At 50.4% G+C, this 12832-nt stretch overlaps 1 protein-coding gene across 1 annotated transcript in view; it reads right to left on the bottom strand.

Moving 5' to 3' along the window:
- Positions 1 to 12832, bottom strand: part of LOC135826072 (kinesin-like protein KIF16B) — an 88012-nt gene that overhangs the window by 20779 nt on the left and 54401 nt on the right. The window contains exon 13 of the mRNA XM_065338744.1: positions 9805 to 9882. Within this exon, the coding sequence (XP_065194816.1) occupies positions 9805 to 9882 (78 nt within the window). The remainder of the gene's footprint in view (positions 1 to 9804; positions 9883 to 12832) is intronic.

A 12832-nucleotide genomic window follows, 5' to 3' on the forward strand; every position in this document is an offset into this window, starting at 1 on the left:
CAGTGTGTTCGCATCGTCGTTGGCGTATCCAGGCGGGACCAGTGGGACAACCGCGTCACCTCGGTTACCATGGCCCGAACCCTCGGCATTGACTGTGACGTCGCGGACATCATCCGGGAATATCGACTGCGTTGGCTTGGCCATGTTGGCCGGATGAACGACGACCGCATGCCGAAGCGAGTTTTGTTTGGGGAGCTCCCTGCAACACGCCCTCGCCATGGTCCACGCAAGCGGTGGCGTGACGTCATCGTGGATGATCTCCGCTCCATCAGCCCCCCTGTGCCTTCTGACTGCTGGTTTGATGCTGCCCAGGATCGCTCTGTCTGGAGGCAGATCGCTCATCGTCGTCCTCCCGCCCGTGCTCCTCCTGATCCTGACTCTGGCTTCCGCTGCGCATGTGGAAAGGTCTGCCGTCGTCCCGGGGACCTCAAGCGCCACGCTCCGTACTGCAGAGCTAGCGGATAGTCCCTTCGCTATCATTGCCATCGGCAATGGGCACGTTCAAGGTTCAAGGTATGTGTGTGTGTGTGTGTGTGTGTGAGTGTGTGTGTGATAGGGAATCACTGCCACTGATCTGCATGCATTGCCCAAAGCGTTTCCGACGACAGCAAGACTTGACGAGGCACCAGAAGTCCTGCCAATGGCGGTGCCCTCCAAACTCTGGCACCCTCCGGGGGTGACATTGCCCAAGGGCAAAGAGTTCGTCAAGGAGATTGCACGCCTCATTGGCTTATTTACGGATGGCTCGGGTGCTCGGGCTTTTGCGTGGTCGGCGGTGGTCGTCGCCTGTCATCTGTTGTTCGTGGATCTGCGGCTAGCGACCACAAGACGTTTTTGGCCAAGCGTCTTGGTCTGTGGACTGCCGGTGATCTCTCTCCATTGCTACGGGAGTCCCGATGCATTCAGGCCCATCTCCCTGATGCAGCCGTGGGTGATTCGAGTCCACGTGCTTTGGACGATGTTCGTTTAGCGAACATGGTTTTCAATGACCGAGTTGGCAGTGCTGCCCAATACCTGGATGCTGATAGTGCTGGTGGCGTTCTTCCCCTGGATGAAGAGGTGAGTGGGAAGACTGTTCTAGAGCACCTGCGGGATAGGCACCCTGCTCCCCAGCCGGCTGATCCAGACATCCTACTGGACTGTAGCCCCGACCCCCCGGATCCAGTTATGTTTGAGGCGATAACACCAGCAGCTATGAAGAAGACGATATTGGGAATGAAGGGAGCTGCTGGACCTTCGGCTTTGGATGCGGCTGCCTGGCGTCGGATGGTTGGCATGTTCAAGTCAGCTTCTGACGAGCTCTGTTCGGCCCCTCTCTCGCGTGGCCAAATGCCTGTGCACCGAGAGGCTGGACGCTTTGCACCTGTGCCCGTTTCTGGCAGCGCAACTGATACCACTGGATAAGCGACCTGGCGTGCGGCCCATCGCTGTGGGTGAGGTGTTTCGGCGTGCAGTTGGCAAGGCAATCATGGCGGCGATTGAGAAGGATGTGGTGATTGCGACGGCGCCGATCCAGCTGTGCGTTGGGATACCATCGGCATGTGAAGTGGCTGTGGAGGCGCTGTCATCGGTATTTGCCAAGGAGGAGTCGGAGGCAATACTCCTCGTCGATGCCACTAACGCATTTAATTCAGTGAACCGGGCAGCTGTACTGCACAACATACCACGCGTGTGCCCAGCTGCAGGGCGGGTATTTGTGAACACGTACCAAGCGGCTGTCCCCCTGTACCTGGATGGTGGCGAGACACTCTACTCAAGAGAGGGCACGTGCCAAGGAGATCCACTGGCCATGGCATTTTATGCTTTGGCTACCGTCCCTCTGGCCAAGCATCTGTCCACAACATGCAGTGGTTCCATGCAGGTGTGGTATGCTGACGACGATGCCGCTGTGGACCGCGTTGTGGCACTCGGCGAGTACTGGAACTGCATCTCGGCTGAGGGCCCCAAGTATGGCTACAAGCCTAATGCTGCCAAGACCGTGCTCCTCGTCAAGAGCCACCTGGTGTCAGACGCGGAGCAGGTATTTGCTGGCACTGGCATCCGGATTTGCTCTGATGGCGTCCGGTATCTGGGTGGAGTCATCGGCAGCACTGAGTTCTGTTATGGGTTTGTGGGAAGCCGCGTGGGTGACTGGTGTGCTTTAACCAAGAGGCTGGCGAGTGTTGCAGAGACCCAGCCCCACGCGGCTTACCACTTATTCATCTCTGCAATTCAGTCTCGGTGGTCGTACTTGCAGCGCGTTGCTAATGCTGACGGGGCACTCTACGCACCCCTGGATCGCGTCCTAAATGATCAGCTGCTGCCTGCATTCACGGGCCATTCTGTGCCGGTTGAGGGAGGTTTGCGAGCACTGCTTTCCCTTCCAGCGAAGCTTGGTGGTCTTGCGGTCCGTAGCAATGCGTCACGGGCGGCTGCTGAGCGCACCTTGTGCCGAGACGCCATTGCACCCATGGTGGAGTTGGTAGTCGGTGGCACCTCCACACATGAGGTGTCGGCTGTGGTAACAGCATGCAGGACATTGGCTGCAGGTGCTCGGGCGGCACGCCGTGTTCAGCAGCGGAACTTGGCGGAGGAGATCCGATCCGGCCTCCCGCCCACGCAACGGCTACTGGTAGAGGTCGCAGGTGAAGATGGCGTCTCAAGTTGGTTGACGACTCCACCTGCAACTACAATGCCTGGGACCGTTTTCAGCAGGACGGATTTCCGTGATGCTGTGGGCCTACGATATGGCCTTCCCTTGGAAGGTTTGCCAGCATCATGCGTGTGTGGCAAAGACATGACAAGCCACCACGCTATGACATGCCCCTGTGGTGGGTACCCAACGCAACGTCACAACGAGGTTCGGGACCTGCTGGCTAGTGCCATGTCCGAGGTGGCGTATGATGTCGAGTTGGAGCCTGTTCCGCTGCCTCTCGATTGTGAGACGGTCTCGGGTATTAGAGCTGATGCCGCTCATGCAGACATACGGGCTCGTGGTTTCTGGACGCGACAGCAAAACGCCTTCTTTGATGTTCGGGTTACCCACCCAAGGCCGTCTTTGCTGTCGCGTTCGGGAGTAGCGAGCCAGTTGTCTGACAACGAGAGGCAGAAGAAGCGCCAGTACTCGAGCCGGATCAACAACGTCGACCGCGGTTCGTTTACGCCGTTGGTTTTCGCCACCAATGGGCAGTGTGCGCCGGAGGCGTCAATATTCCTGAAGTCGTTAGCAGCTCAAATCAGTGAGAGGAACCGTGATCTCCCCTACTCACTGATCATGCGCCAGCTTCGTGCCCGGATCAGTGCGTGCCTGATTCGCTGGCAAATTACTTGTCTGCGGGGGTCACGGCACTCGTACCGCCGAAGGCTCATGGGTGCTGGTCATGGCGGTTTTGTGGTGGAGTGCAGAGCGCGTGCTCACCTGGCTGTTTAGCCTGCCTGACCTAACTGTTTCATGATATTGTCTGTATTTTTGTTGTCGCAATTTTGCTATTATATGTTGGTCATGATTTGATGGTTGACTTACTCCTTTTCTTTGTGTACCTTATCTGGTTTTCTCTTGTCTGGGTTGTTGGATGAGTTGGGTAAACGGTGCTGCTTGGATGGTGTTTGCGGATGCGGGTTTACTCTTTGTTTTGGTATTCGATAGTTGACTTGATTCTTCTATTTTATTATTGGATTTTCCTATTTATTTGATTTGATTTTCCTATCTACAATATACTTGATTGGATTTGTCACCATTGCCTTCTTTGCTTCCGCTTTTTGAATTCTTCATTCCGACACCCAGTTTGTTATCAAATAAAGTCAACGTTCTCAGTAGTAGTAGTAGTAGCAGCAGCAGCAGCAGCAGCAGCAGCAGCAGCGGCAGCAGCAGCAGCAGCAGCAGCAGCAGCAGCAGCAGTAGTACTTCCTCCGCCCAGGCAAAATTTTCGCTTATCTCCTTCAGCCCAATGACAGGTGTCTGACAGCAATTTTTGCATCTTGTGCACTTCACCATCACACAAATCTGCTGGTTCAGGCGTACCAGTTCCAAACAAGTCGGCGAAGTCGGCAAAGAGTAAAGAAACATCTAGAGTAGAGCGCGTTGAATGCGAGTGAACTGGTAAAAAAGACACGAAGTCAGTCACTGGTCAAGGTGGGTGCTGCTAGAGTACCACTGCTGGCACTGGAGTACAGAGCAGAGTTGTCATGTTGCGAAAAGCCAGCGTGTTTGATTGCATCCTGCTCAAGGTGTGTGTACGGTAAAAATGCACGCGAGCTTGAAGCTGAGAAAGCCACTCAGCGACGCTCGCCCACATACTGCAAAATGAACCAGAATCGGCACTGGGCAAAACAGTTGGAAAAGAAAGGCTTCGATGACAGGGTTGTCACTCGCCCAGCTCATTCGCCTGATGTCAACGTGAACGATCCAGCAAAGCGACGCTGACTGAGCTCGCCAGCTTCGGCTGGTAAGAAACACAACCGATCGTACTCGTGAAGGAGGTGAAGCGCTTGGGAAGTGTCGATAGAAAATATTTGCGCTTCTGGAAAGTGCGAAGTACTACCCGACAACAAGTGCTGCGTCGGCTGATGACAAAGGATGACTTCTACATTTTTCAACTTGGAGAGTTTCTCTTGATGTTCAACGACTCCTCAACTCATTCTGAGTCGTTATAAGCCGTTCTGAGAACCTGGAATGTATCAGTAAAAACTGTAAAGATAAGCGAAAATTTTGCTTGGGCGGAGGAAGTAGTAGTGTGTGTGTGTGTGTGTGTGTGTGTGTGTGTGTGTGTGTGTGTGTGCGCGCGTGTGCGTGTGTGGGTGTGGGTGTATGTAAGTATACGGTGCAGAGCGACAATACATTTCAGGAGGCATGGGCAGGAGGGAGAAATTTCAGAACAGCTTGATGAACACTGCAGCACAACCAGCAAGAGAAAGAATCCTTGGTTGGGTTTGTTCCCGCTTTTGATAGCTATGGCCATCCGTGTGGCCCATCCGACATTCATTTTATGGCGTATTTTTCAGCTGCTAGCCATGTGCCCGGCGAGTGAGTGAAGCCTGGTCCCTGAAAGGAATCCGTTGGAGCCATACAGATTTCCTTATCGTCAGGCGAAATAGCACGTCATAGTACATTTAAAGATCAGCGGGAAGAAGATGACGACGTCCACTAATTTAGTATCTGTGCACACGAATCTGCTGTGTCTGTGACTCTGTGTGTCAGCTATGATATCATCTTCTGTGGTTCCATGCCTAGCATGTACGTCTGAACCATCCTGCAAAGTTTGAATGATGTAGGTTGAGCGATTGCTCCGCGAAACATACTTTTAGAAATTCTCTTCATAGTATATCTTCCACCATTGAAATTTCGAATTTCTTCAAAAAAAGTGCTGAGAGGGGTGGCTTGCAACCTCGATATGGCTTGTTCCAGGCATGCTTTGGAGCCATCTTCTGTTGAAGTAGTGGAGGGGATCTGCCCTGCAACTGCTACAACAAAAAAATGATTCGATCTGAGAAAGGGTGAGACCGCGAATCTCGGTTGAATATTGAGTATTTCAAGCCTTTTCACGACGAAGATGGAGTTCTTTTTGGAGATGGACGTCGCGGCAAAGGACATGGTGTCCGACTTCTGGCGTCTGGTGAAGCCAGGGATCATTTGTCCAGTCAGGTCGGCAGCCTAACCGTCGGTAAGCTTGTGTTTGGATCCCGTTCTGCTCGATGTGTTAGATCACAAACAATTTGATATCGCACAAATTGATCTCAGCATCGTGCGTACGGTATTTTATATTCAGAAAATCCCAAAGTGTCTCTGTGTGGCCGTCCTATGCCACGAGAAACTCCAATCAGGCTCCTATGTCCTCTGCCTTCATGATTGAATGTCCACTTCGTTTGAACAATGAACACAACAATCGAGGACGGCTTTGCAATGAAAAATACGGCTATACTGGAGCTGAAAAAAAAGAAGAAAAAAACGTGCTCAGGATGAGGCTCGAGTACATGCATACTCTCCCAGCAGGTAACACGCACATTTTTGTGAAAAATGCGTGTCGCCGACTGACCAGTAATTTCGCCTGACGACCCAATAAGGATTCTGATTTTGACATGTAATCACCGTGTAGGACTCCACTTCGTCCATTACGCAGGGCTCTGTTTGTATTGTGAATTGCAATAACTAGCTTGTGGCAAGCAGTCGGCATCATACGCCACAAGGGGGCATGTTTATCAAGCACATGTCCTGCCGTAGAATTTCTTTCGCCACCTTGGCATCCCATCACATCCGCTCCAGCCCATGTTACCCACATTCGAATGGCATGGTGGAGCACCTCCATCACCTTGTCAAGGAAAGTATGGTAAGTTCTAAGTGCACATTCTATTTTTTCTTGACCAGCACCATGCTCATTTAAAGTCGCTTGATTGGTTTAAGTCAGGTGGTACCACCCGAAGCTGCGTACGTCTCCCCCTAGGTAGGTCTAACCTATTCGTAATTTCCTCTTTCTTTTCCTCTACTCCACATGGCTCCAACTACCTCCCAGTGTTAGACAAGCTCCCGGTATGCTCAAATTCCGTACCCTCGTCAGGCAGCACTTCAGTATCTTCCAGTAAAAAATTACATTAGCATCCCCCCACCTCACAACAGAGCAACCGAGTTTCGGATTAAGCTGGGAGTGCCGATTCGAGCAACTGATATGAGCTGGGAGTGCCGATTCGAGCAACTGATATGATGGGTCTGCTTGGAGCCGCTAGATGGCTCGCAGCTGAGCCGGCAAATGACTCCGCTTGGAGCCGGCAAATGACTCTGCATGGAGCCGCCGAATGACCCCGCATGGAGCCGCCGAACGACCCCGCATGGAACCGCCGAACGACTCCGCATGGAGCCGCCAAATGACTCCACATGGAGCCGCCAATGACTCCGCATGGAGCCGCCAATGACTCCGCTTGGAGCCGCCAATGACGCCTCTCTGAATATCGAGTCCGGCAGCTGATTAAAAACGAATGGCCGGTGTACAACGCCAGGCCAAAGCCACAACTGATGAGCAATATCCTCGCAGTTGCCGTAAATGCCGATCGATTGGCATTTGTAGCTGATGCAGCTAGCTTTCCCAGGTGCTGCGGGCTGCCACAATTGCAAACAACTCTTTGCGATTGCTGCTCTGCTTGATTGACTGACCATCGCCCTATCCCCGGTCGCAATTGTAAGCTCACCGGCCAAGTGCACCACTTGCATCAGTGAATAGCAGCAAGTCGGGTGATGGCGTCCACTTAGGGTGTAGGAAGAAGGACCAGCCGTTCTACTGATCCAGGAGCTCAGGCCATCAGCGAAGATCTTTGAGGCACTCTTCGGAGAGCTTGATCAGGTAATACGGCTGCCGGTACCAGTTGGCAAGTGACCACAATCTGCAATTTGCGTCCTGGGGCTATCACTCTTGTAGCAAACGAGAGCTTTCCCAGAAGAGACTCGAGTTGACGTTGGGTAGTTGAAGCTGTGTGAAGAGTGGCCCGTAGGAGATCACGAAGCTTGGCAAGTTCATCCGTAGGCAGACTGATGTTAGCGCGGCGGGTGTCCAGGATGACGCCGATAAACGTCAGGACGTGGGCTGGACCCTCCACTTTTTCTGACGCCAGAGAAACACCGAGGTATGCGAGGTATGTAAACTCGCGGCGCAGAGTAGCGAGTTGCTGGCGAGCTAACACAGGTCCAGAGCATGCATTGAGGAAGAACATTTGCTGACGCCAGAGAAACACCGATAAACACCAAGGTATGTAAACGCGCTGCGCCGAGTAGCGAATTGCTGGCAAGCTAACACAGGTCCAGAGCATGCATTGAGGAAGAACTTTTGCTGACGCCAGAGAAACACCGAGAAACACCAAGGTATGTAAACGCGCTGCGCCGAGTAGCGAGTTGCTGGCAAGCTAACACAGGTCCAGAGCATGCATTGAGGAAGAACTTTTGCTGACGCCAGAGAAACACCGAGAAACACCAAGGTATGTAAACGCGCTGCGTCGAGTAGCGAGTTTCTGGCAAGCTAACACAAGTTCAGAGCCTGCATGGCGACAGAAACGTTAGTCGAGGTATTCCCCGTAATGGGATGATGCCAATAACGTCGGGACTTGAGCTGGACCCTCCACTTTTGCTGGGGCCAGAGAAACATCGAGGTATGTAAACGCTCGGAGCAGAATAGCGAGTTGCTGGCAACCTAACACAAGTCCAGAGCATGCATTGAGGAAGTAACGTTAGTTGAGGTATTCCCCGTAATGAAAGAGGCGTGGGAGTGCGAACTGCTCGCACATAATCCATTCACTGGCGGATGCGACAGAGTTCCATATAGCTGGACTGGAGCGTAGCACAGTCTGAAGGGCAGGACACTCTCATAAAAATATTGATCCTGCCAGCGGATCAACAAGGACCAATCCTCCGGGCGGACGGAAATTCGGCAGAATGCACTTTTAACACTGAGCTTAGCAAGATACACCGGGGCGAGCAATTGTCTTATCATGTTTGCAGCATTGTCAATCGTGACATTGTGGAGAGATACGGTCTGTTTGAATGTAATCGTTGACACTTTGACCCTCCGGGCTTCACACATAGTGTGTCGTGTGTAACTTCCCGTTCGTCTAGGAACCGCATCTACGCCGGAACAGCACAGAGACGGGAAAGGGGGTGAAGAACATGGGCCAGCTGTTTCAAGCCTGCTGCCAGAAACGGATCGTTGCGCAGAAATACATGCGCGCAGGTCGGGCTGCTAACTTGCGTTAGCATGCTAACGTTCATGTAATCACTTCCGCAGCATAGCTCGCTGGGCATCCCATTGCTTTGTAAGTTGCTAATCCCTTCCCCTTTTGTGCACTTGCTTTACATTTTCTTTTTTTCTTTTTTCCGTGGTTGGTCTCACCCTGGGTGAAGTAAAATAAAAAAAACAACCCTATACTCAATTCAATTGGCTGTCTTGACATGCTACAAGGTGCATAAATAAATAAACGAGAGGGCTTGAAAGCCCAGGAGCCCTTGCTATGCTTTGTTTTTACCTAGGTCATCATGACACACATTGTGTGTTATTCGAACTGATAGAAACATCTTTGAAATACGAACACATGTGCCCGATAATCGTATTGCAAAGACCTTTCTATCAGTTTGAATAACATACACGATCACCTACGTAAAATGAAAGCATAGCGAGGGCTCCTGGGCTTTCAAGCCCTCTCGTTCCTAAATTTGTCAGTTAAAAAAGAATTGTTAGATACTAGATACATAACTCAAAACTCTAACCCCCAGACAGGTACATTCTAGTATTACTACGCTATGGTGCTAGCTTAGCATGGTGCTAGATTTTTGTCTGATGATCGATTCAGTTCGTGAAATTCAGAATTACGAAACAGCAACTGCTCGTTCTTCTGTCTGTAGTGATAGTTTGTTTTTTTTCCTTTTTCCTATTTTTCACACAAAACATGGGATTCAAACCCGCACTATCGCCCTGCATGCATTCCCTTAATACACTTCGCATACATACACATTCTACCAACTTGCTTTACGTTACGATCCTGCCGTTGGAAACCCTATTTGATTATGTGCCAGCATGCTGTGAGGGTATGGTACGGGCCATGTACGGGAAAGTGCGCCAGGCATGGTGCGGCACGTGACGATGGCCCTTTCATACGTACCACATACACACAGACATACGAAATAAAGCGGTGTGGACCCTGGCAAGCGCCAGACGCTACTAAAGTAACGTCTTTTGCATAGCTTCGGGAATAAATAAAATAACCAAGTATATAATTCAAAAGGGGAAGAAGAGTTTCACCAGATGTAAGCTATGGCTAAACTCAAACACAAGATTTCTGCATAGTCACACTCACATTTGGGCTTGCTACCAAAAGAGCTTTCAGACGGGCAATCTCAGCACGGAGCTCACGGATCAAGCGGACGTTGGCATCCTGTATGATGGCAGAACACAAGAAGATTTTTTCCACGGAAATAATGACAGAATTTTGAATTTCAGAAAGGCCAAAGCCAACTTCTTCTCAGTGCATTAGGCCTGAGTTGACCTATTTCATTGGGCGCTTTCGATTACACGTTTACACAATTCTGGAAATGCCTCATTTCTTGTTGGATGAGAGCAACGAAGTAAACAAGAAATGCTGTTCTTTTCGAAACGCGAGTGCACAGTCCAGAGTTCACGGACTGTGCTGGGAGTGCGGTACGCACTGGCTGCATAGTGCGGAGTTGCAGCATGCACATGAAGGTGCATGCTGGTCTGAAGACAGTGTTCTTTTTGTTCTTGCACTGCTGCTGTACAGTTGCGAATCCCACCCGCCCACCCAATTGGATAGTCATTGCTAGATATGTATGTGCATAATATGGATTTATTGACTGAGTGAGCAGTAGTGCGTGTATGTGGCGAGCATGTTTCCGTGTGTGGGCCAATTTCAGATAATTCTGTATTAAGGTAGCACATTGGCTTTATTTAGACTGGCCCATCTGGGGTTATTCAGCATCTCCACCATTGTCGCTGGCGGCAATTCCCATTAATCAGTGCACTAGGCCGTGGTGAACGCATTTCGATCGGAAGTTCATGTATCCATTGTCCCATGGCTTGGATCGCTTACTGTCTTGCGTTGTTTTCCTTTTGTTATGCTAAAGTGATGTGTACCAGGCTGCCATGATTATGTTTAAATGCTGTGTGCCTGTGGCATAGTAATATTAATACACATGCGGTGCAAGAATTGGAGCAGCTGTTGCTGCGACCCTGCAGTTCTATTGTTGTTGTTGTTGTTGTTGTGGTGTGTACGAGAGAGTCGAAAAGAACTGGGCTTTTTAATTCTGGAATGACCAGAATGAGCGGATTCCGGCCTTGTAAACGAACGACTGGAATTCACAACGCATTTTATTCATGTCATGTCACAAACAAAATTGATGAATCGTAAAAAGAGATCACGTACACCCCCGCGCGCACGTGGACCCAGCATCGCGCACACGCCGGCCAGGGAGGCTCTTCGCGCGCTTGAGTCATGACCAGACCGGTAACACACCGACTGTGCAATTCTGGCGCCAGAATTAGAGAAATTCCGCCCTCTCTTCAGAATTGACGGATTTGACGGAATTGGATAAAATCAATTCTAATGACGGAATTTGTCACTTTTTGTGTAATCGAACTGTGCATCAACAATAACTAATTCTAGAATTGACCGAAATGCGTGTAATCGAAAGCGCCCATTATACTGCAGTTTTGCTTTGACTAACTCGATGCCTTCGATTCCAGAAAACTTCGAAAAACCATTTCGGCAAATGAAAAGAAGAGGTACACTTTACCGTAAATCCTGCGAGAGGACCCGTCACTTTGAACCCTTCGATGGGGCGGGGCGGTTACATCATGCATTTTTCAGGTACCGGAGGGCCGCAGCTCTACCCCAAAGAGAACTCTTTTTTCGATTCTTGATTTTCCAACTGGAATGCATACCTGAAATCCTCGAGTGCACAACTACTATGTCGTGATTTTCTACCTGTACAACGAGACATCGATGCACATGTGAAACGCATGTTCACTAGCTGCTCAGTGCACAAGAACTATCCGGGCCATCTCGCGCTACAGTTGCAGTCTTTGCTGATTTGTTGTTGTGGAGCAGTTCTTCTTTCTCGTCATGTTAGGCTGTTGTTCAGCAAGTGACACTTCGTGGCAGCTTCTTTAGAGTTTCTGCGAGGGCAGGGATTATTCCTATGATGTCTCAGTGCTGGTAGCGTAGCAAAGAGGCATGTCGAGGCGTTCCGTGTGTGCTTTCCTGCCACGCGGTTGGATTCTGCCAGTGCATGGCAGCTGAAGAGTTCAAAATTTGAATATTTCCCCAAGTGATTTGTAATGGATATCTTTATTCAAGACCACTTGGCGCTTGGGGACATGATGTAGCAGACTAAAAATACATTTTTCACTCACATAGCAACCGGGTTGTACATGGGGTAGTGGTCTACCAGAATGTACTCACAGAATGAACTCAGTATTCCGTCACACCACACTCGCAGCCACACGCTAGCCAAAAACTAGGCCAGAAGTAATAAAGAGCAAGGCGGCCAGCAAGAGATATGTCAGTGCAAGACACGAGCAGAGCAATGTCCTGGTGTGGGTGACTGGCCAGTGGGGGAGCGCCTGAAAATCCGACTCCCTAAATTTCCAGCCACGACCGCTCAACCGGGCTGGGGGAAAAACTCGCCTTGCGGCCAAAAAACCCTTCTACTAATATGGGACCTGCCCCACTGCCAGTCACACCCAAAAGAAAAACCGAAGAGAAACAAGCAGAAAGGAGTAATCATACTTCGAAGTACAACCAAAAAAACCCCGAGACCCTCGGGACAGAAACACACAAAACAAAGTATGCCATGGAAAACCAGTAAAACAGCACCCAATGGAAGCCCAACAACGTACGGGACCCAAGGGAGGGAGGGCGGGAAAAACTCCACGCTCTACGAGGAATACAAGACCACGATGGCAGGTGGGGGAGAGTTGCGCAGTGGAAGAGCAGCAGAGCACGACAGAAAAATGGTGAGTGAAAAATACGTTTTTTACACTCTTTCGCTACGCTCAGCCGTGAAAAAACAACACATTTTTTAACACAAAAGAAGGCTAAATGGGATGGACAAGCTATAGAGGCTATGCGAATGACTTACCAAACATTACCATAGTACATTCGCCTTGCAGAAGTGTTTTGTTTTTTCATGGCTGAGCGTAGCGAAAGAGTGCAAAAAACGTATTTTTCACTCACAAATATTTTTCGTGCATTTGCTCTTGTTCTGCGCAACTCCGTTGAACCTGCCATCGTGGTCTTTGTTTTTCCTCGTGGTAGTTGAAGTTGTCCGCCCACCCACCCTGGTTTCATGGGAGTCGTCCGCTGTTCT

This window comes from Sycon ciliatum, chromosome 1, assembly GCF_964019385.1.
Source record: "Sycon ciliatum chromosome 1, ocSycCili1.1, whole genome shotgun sequence".
Classification (NCBI taxonomy): domain Eukaryota; kingdom Metazoa; phylum Porifera; class Calcarea; order Leucosolenida; family Sycettidae; genus Sycon; species Sycon ciliatum.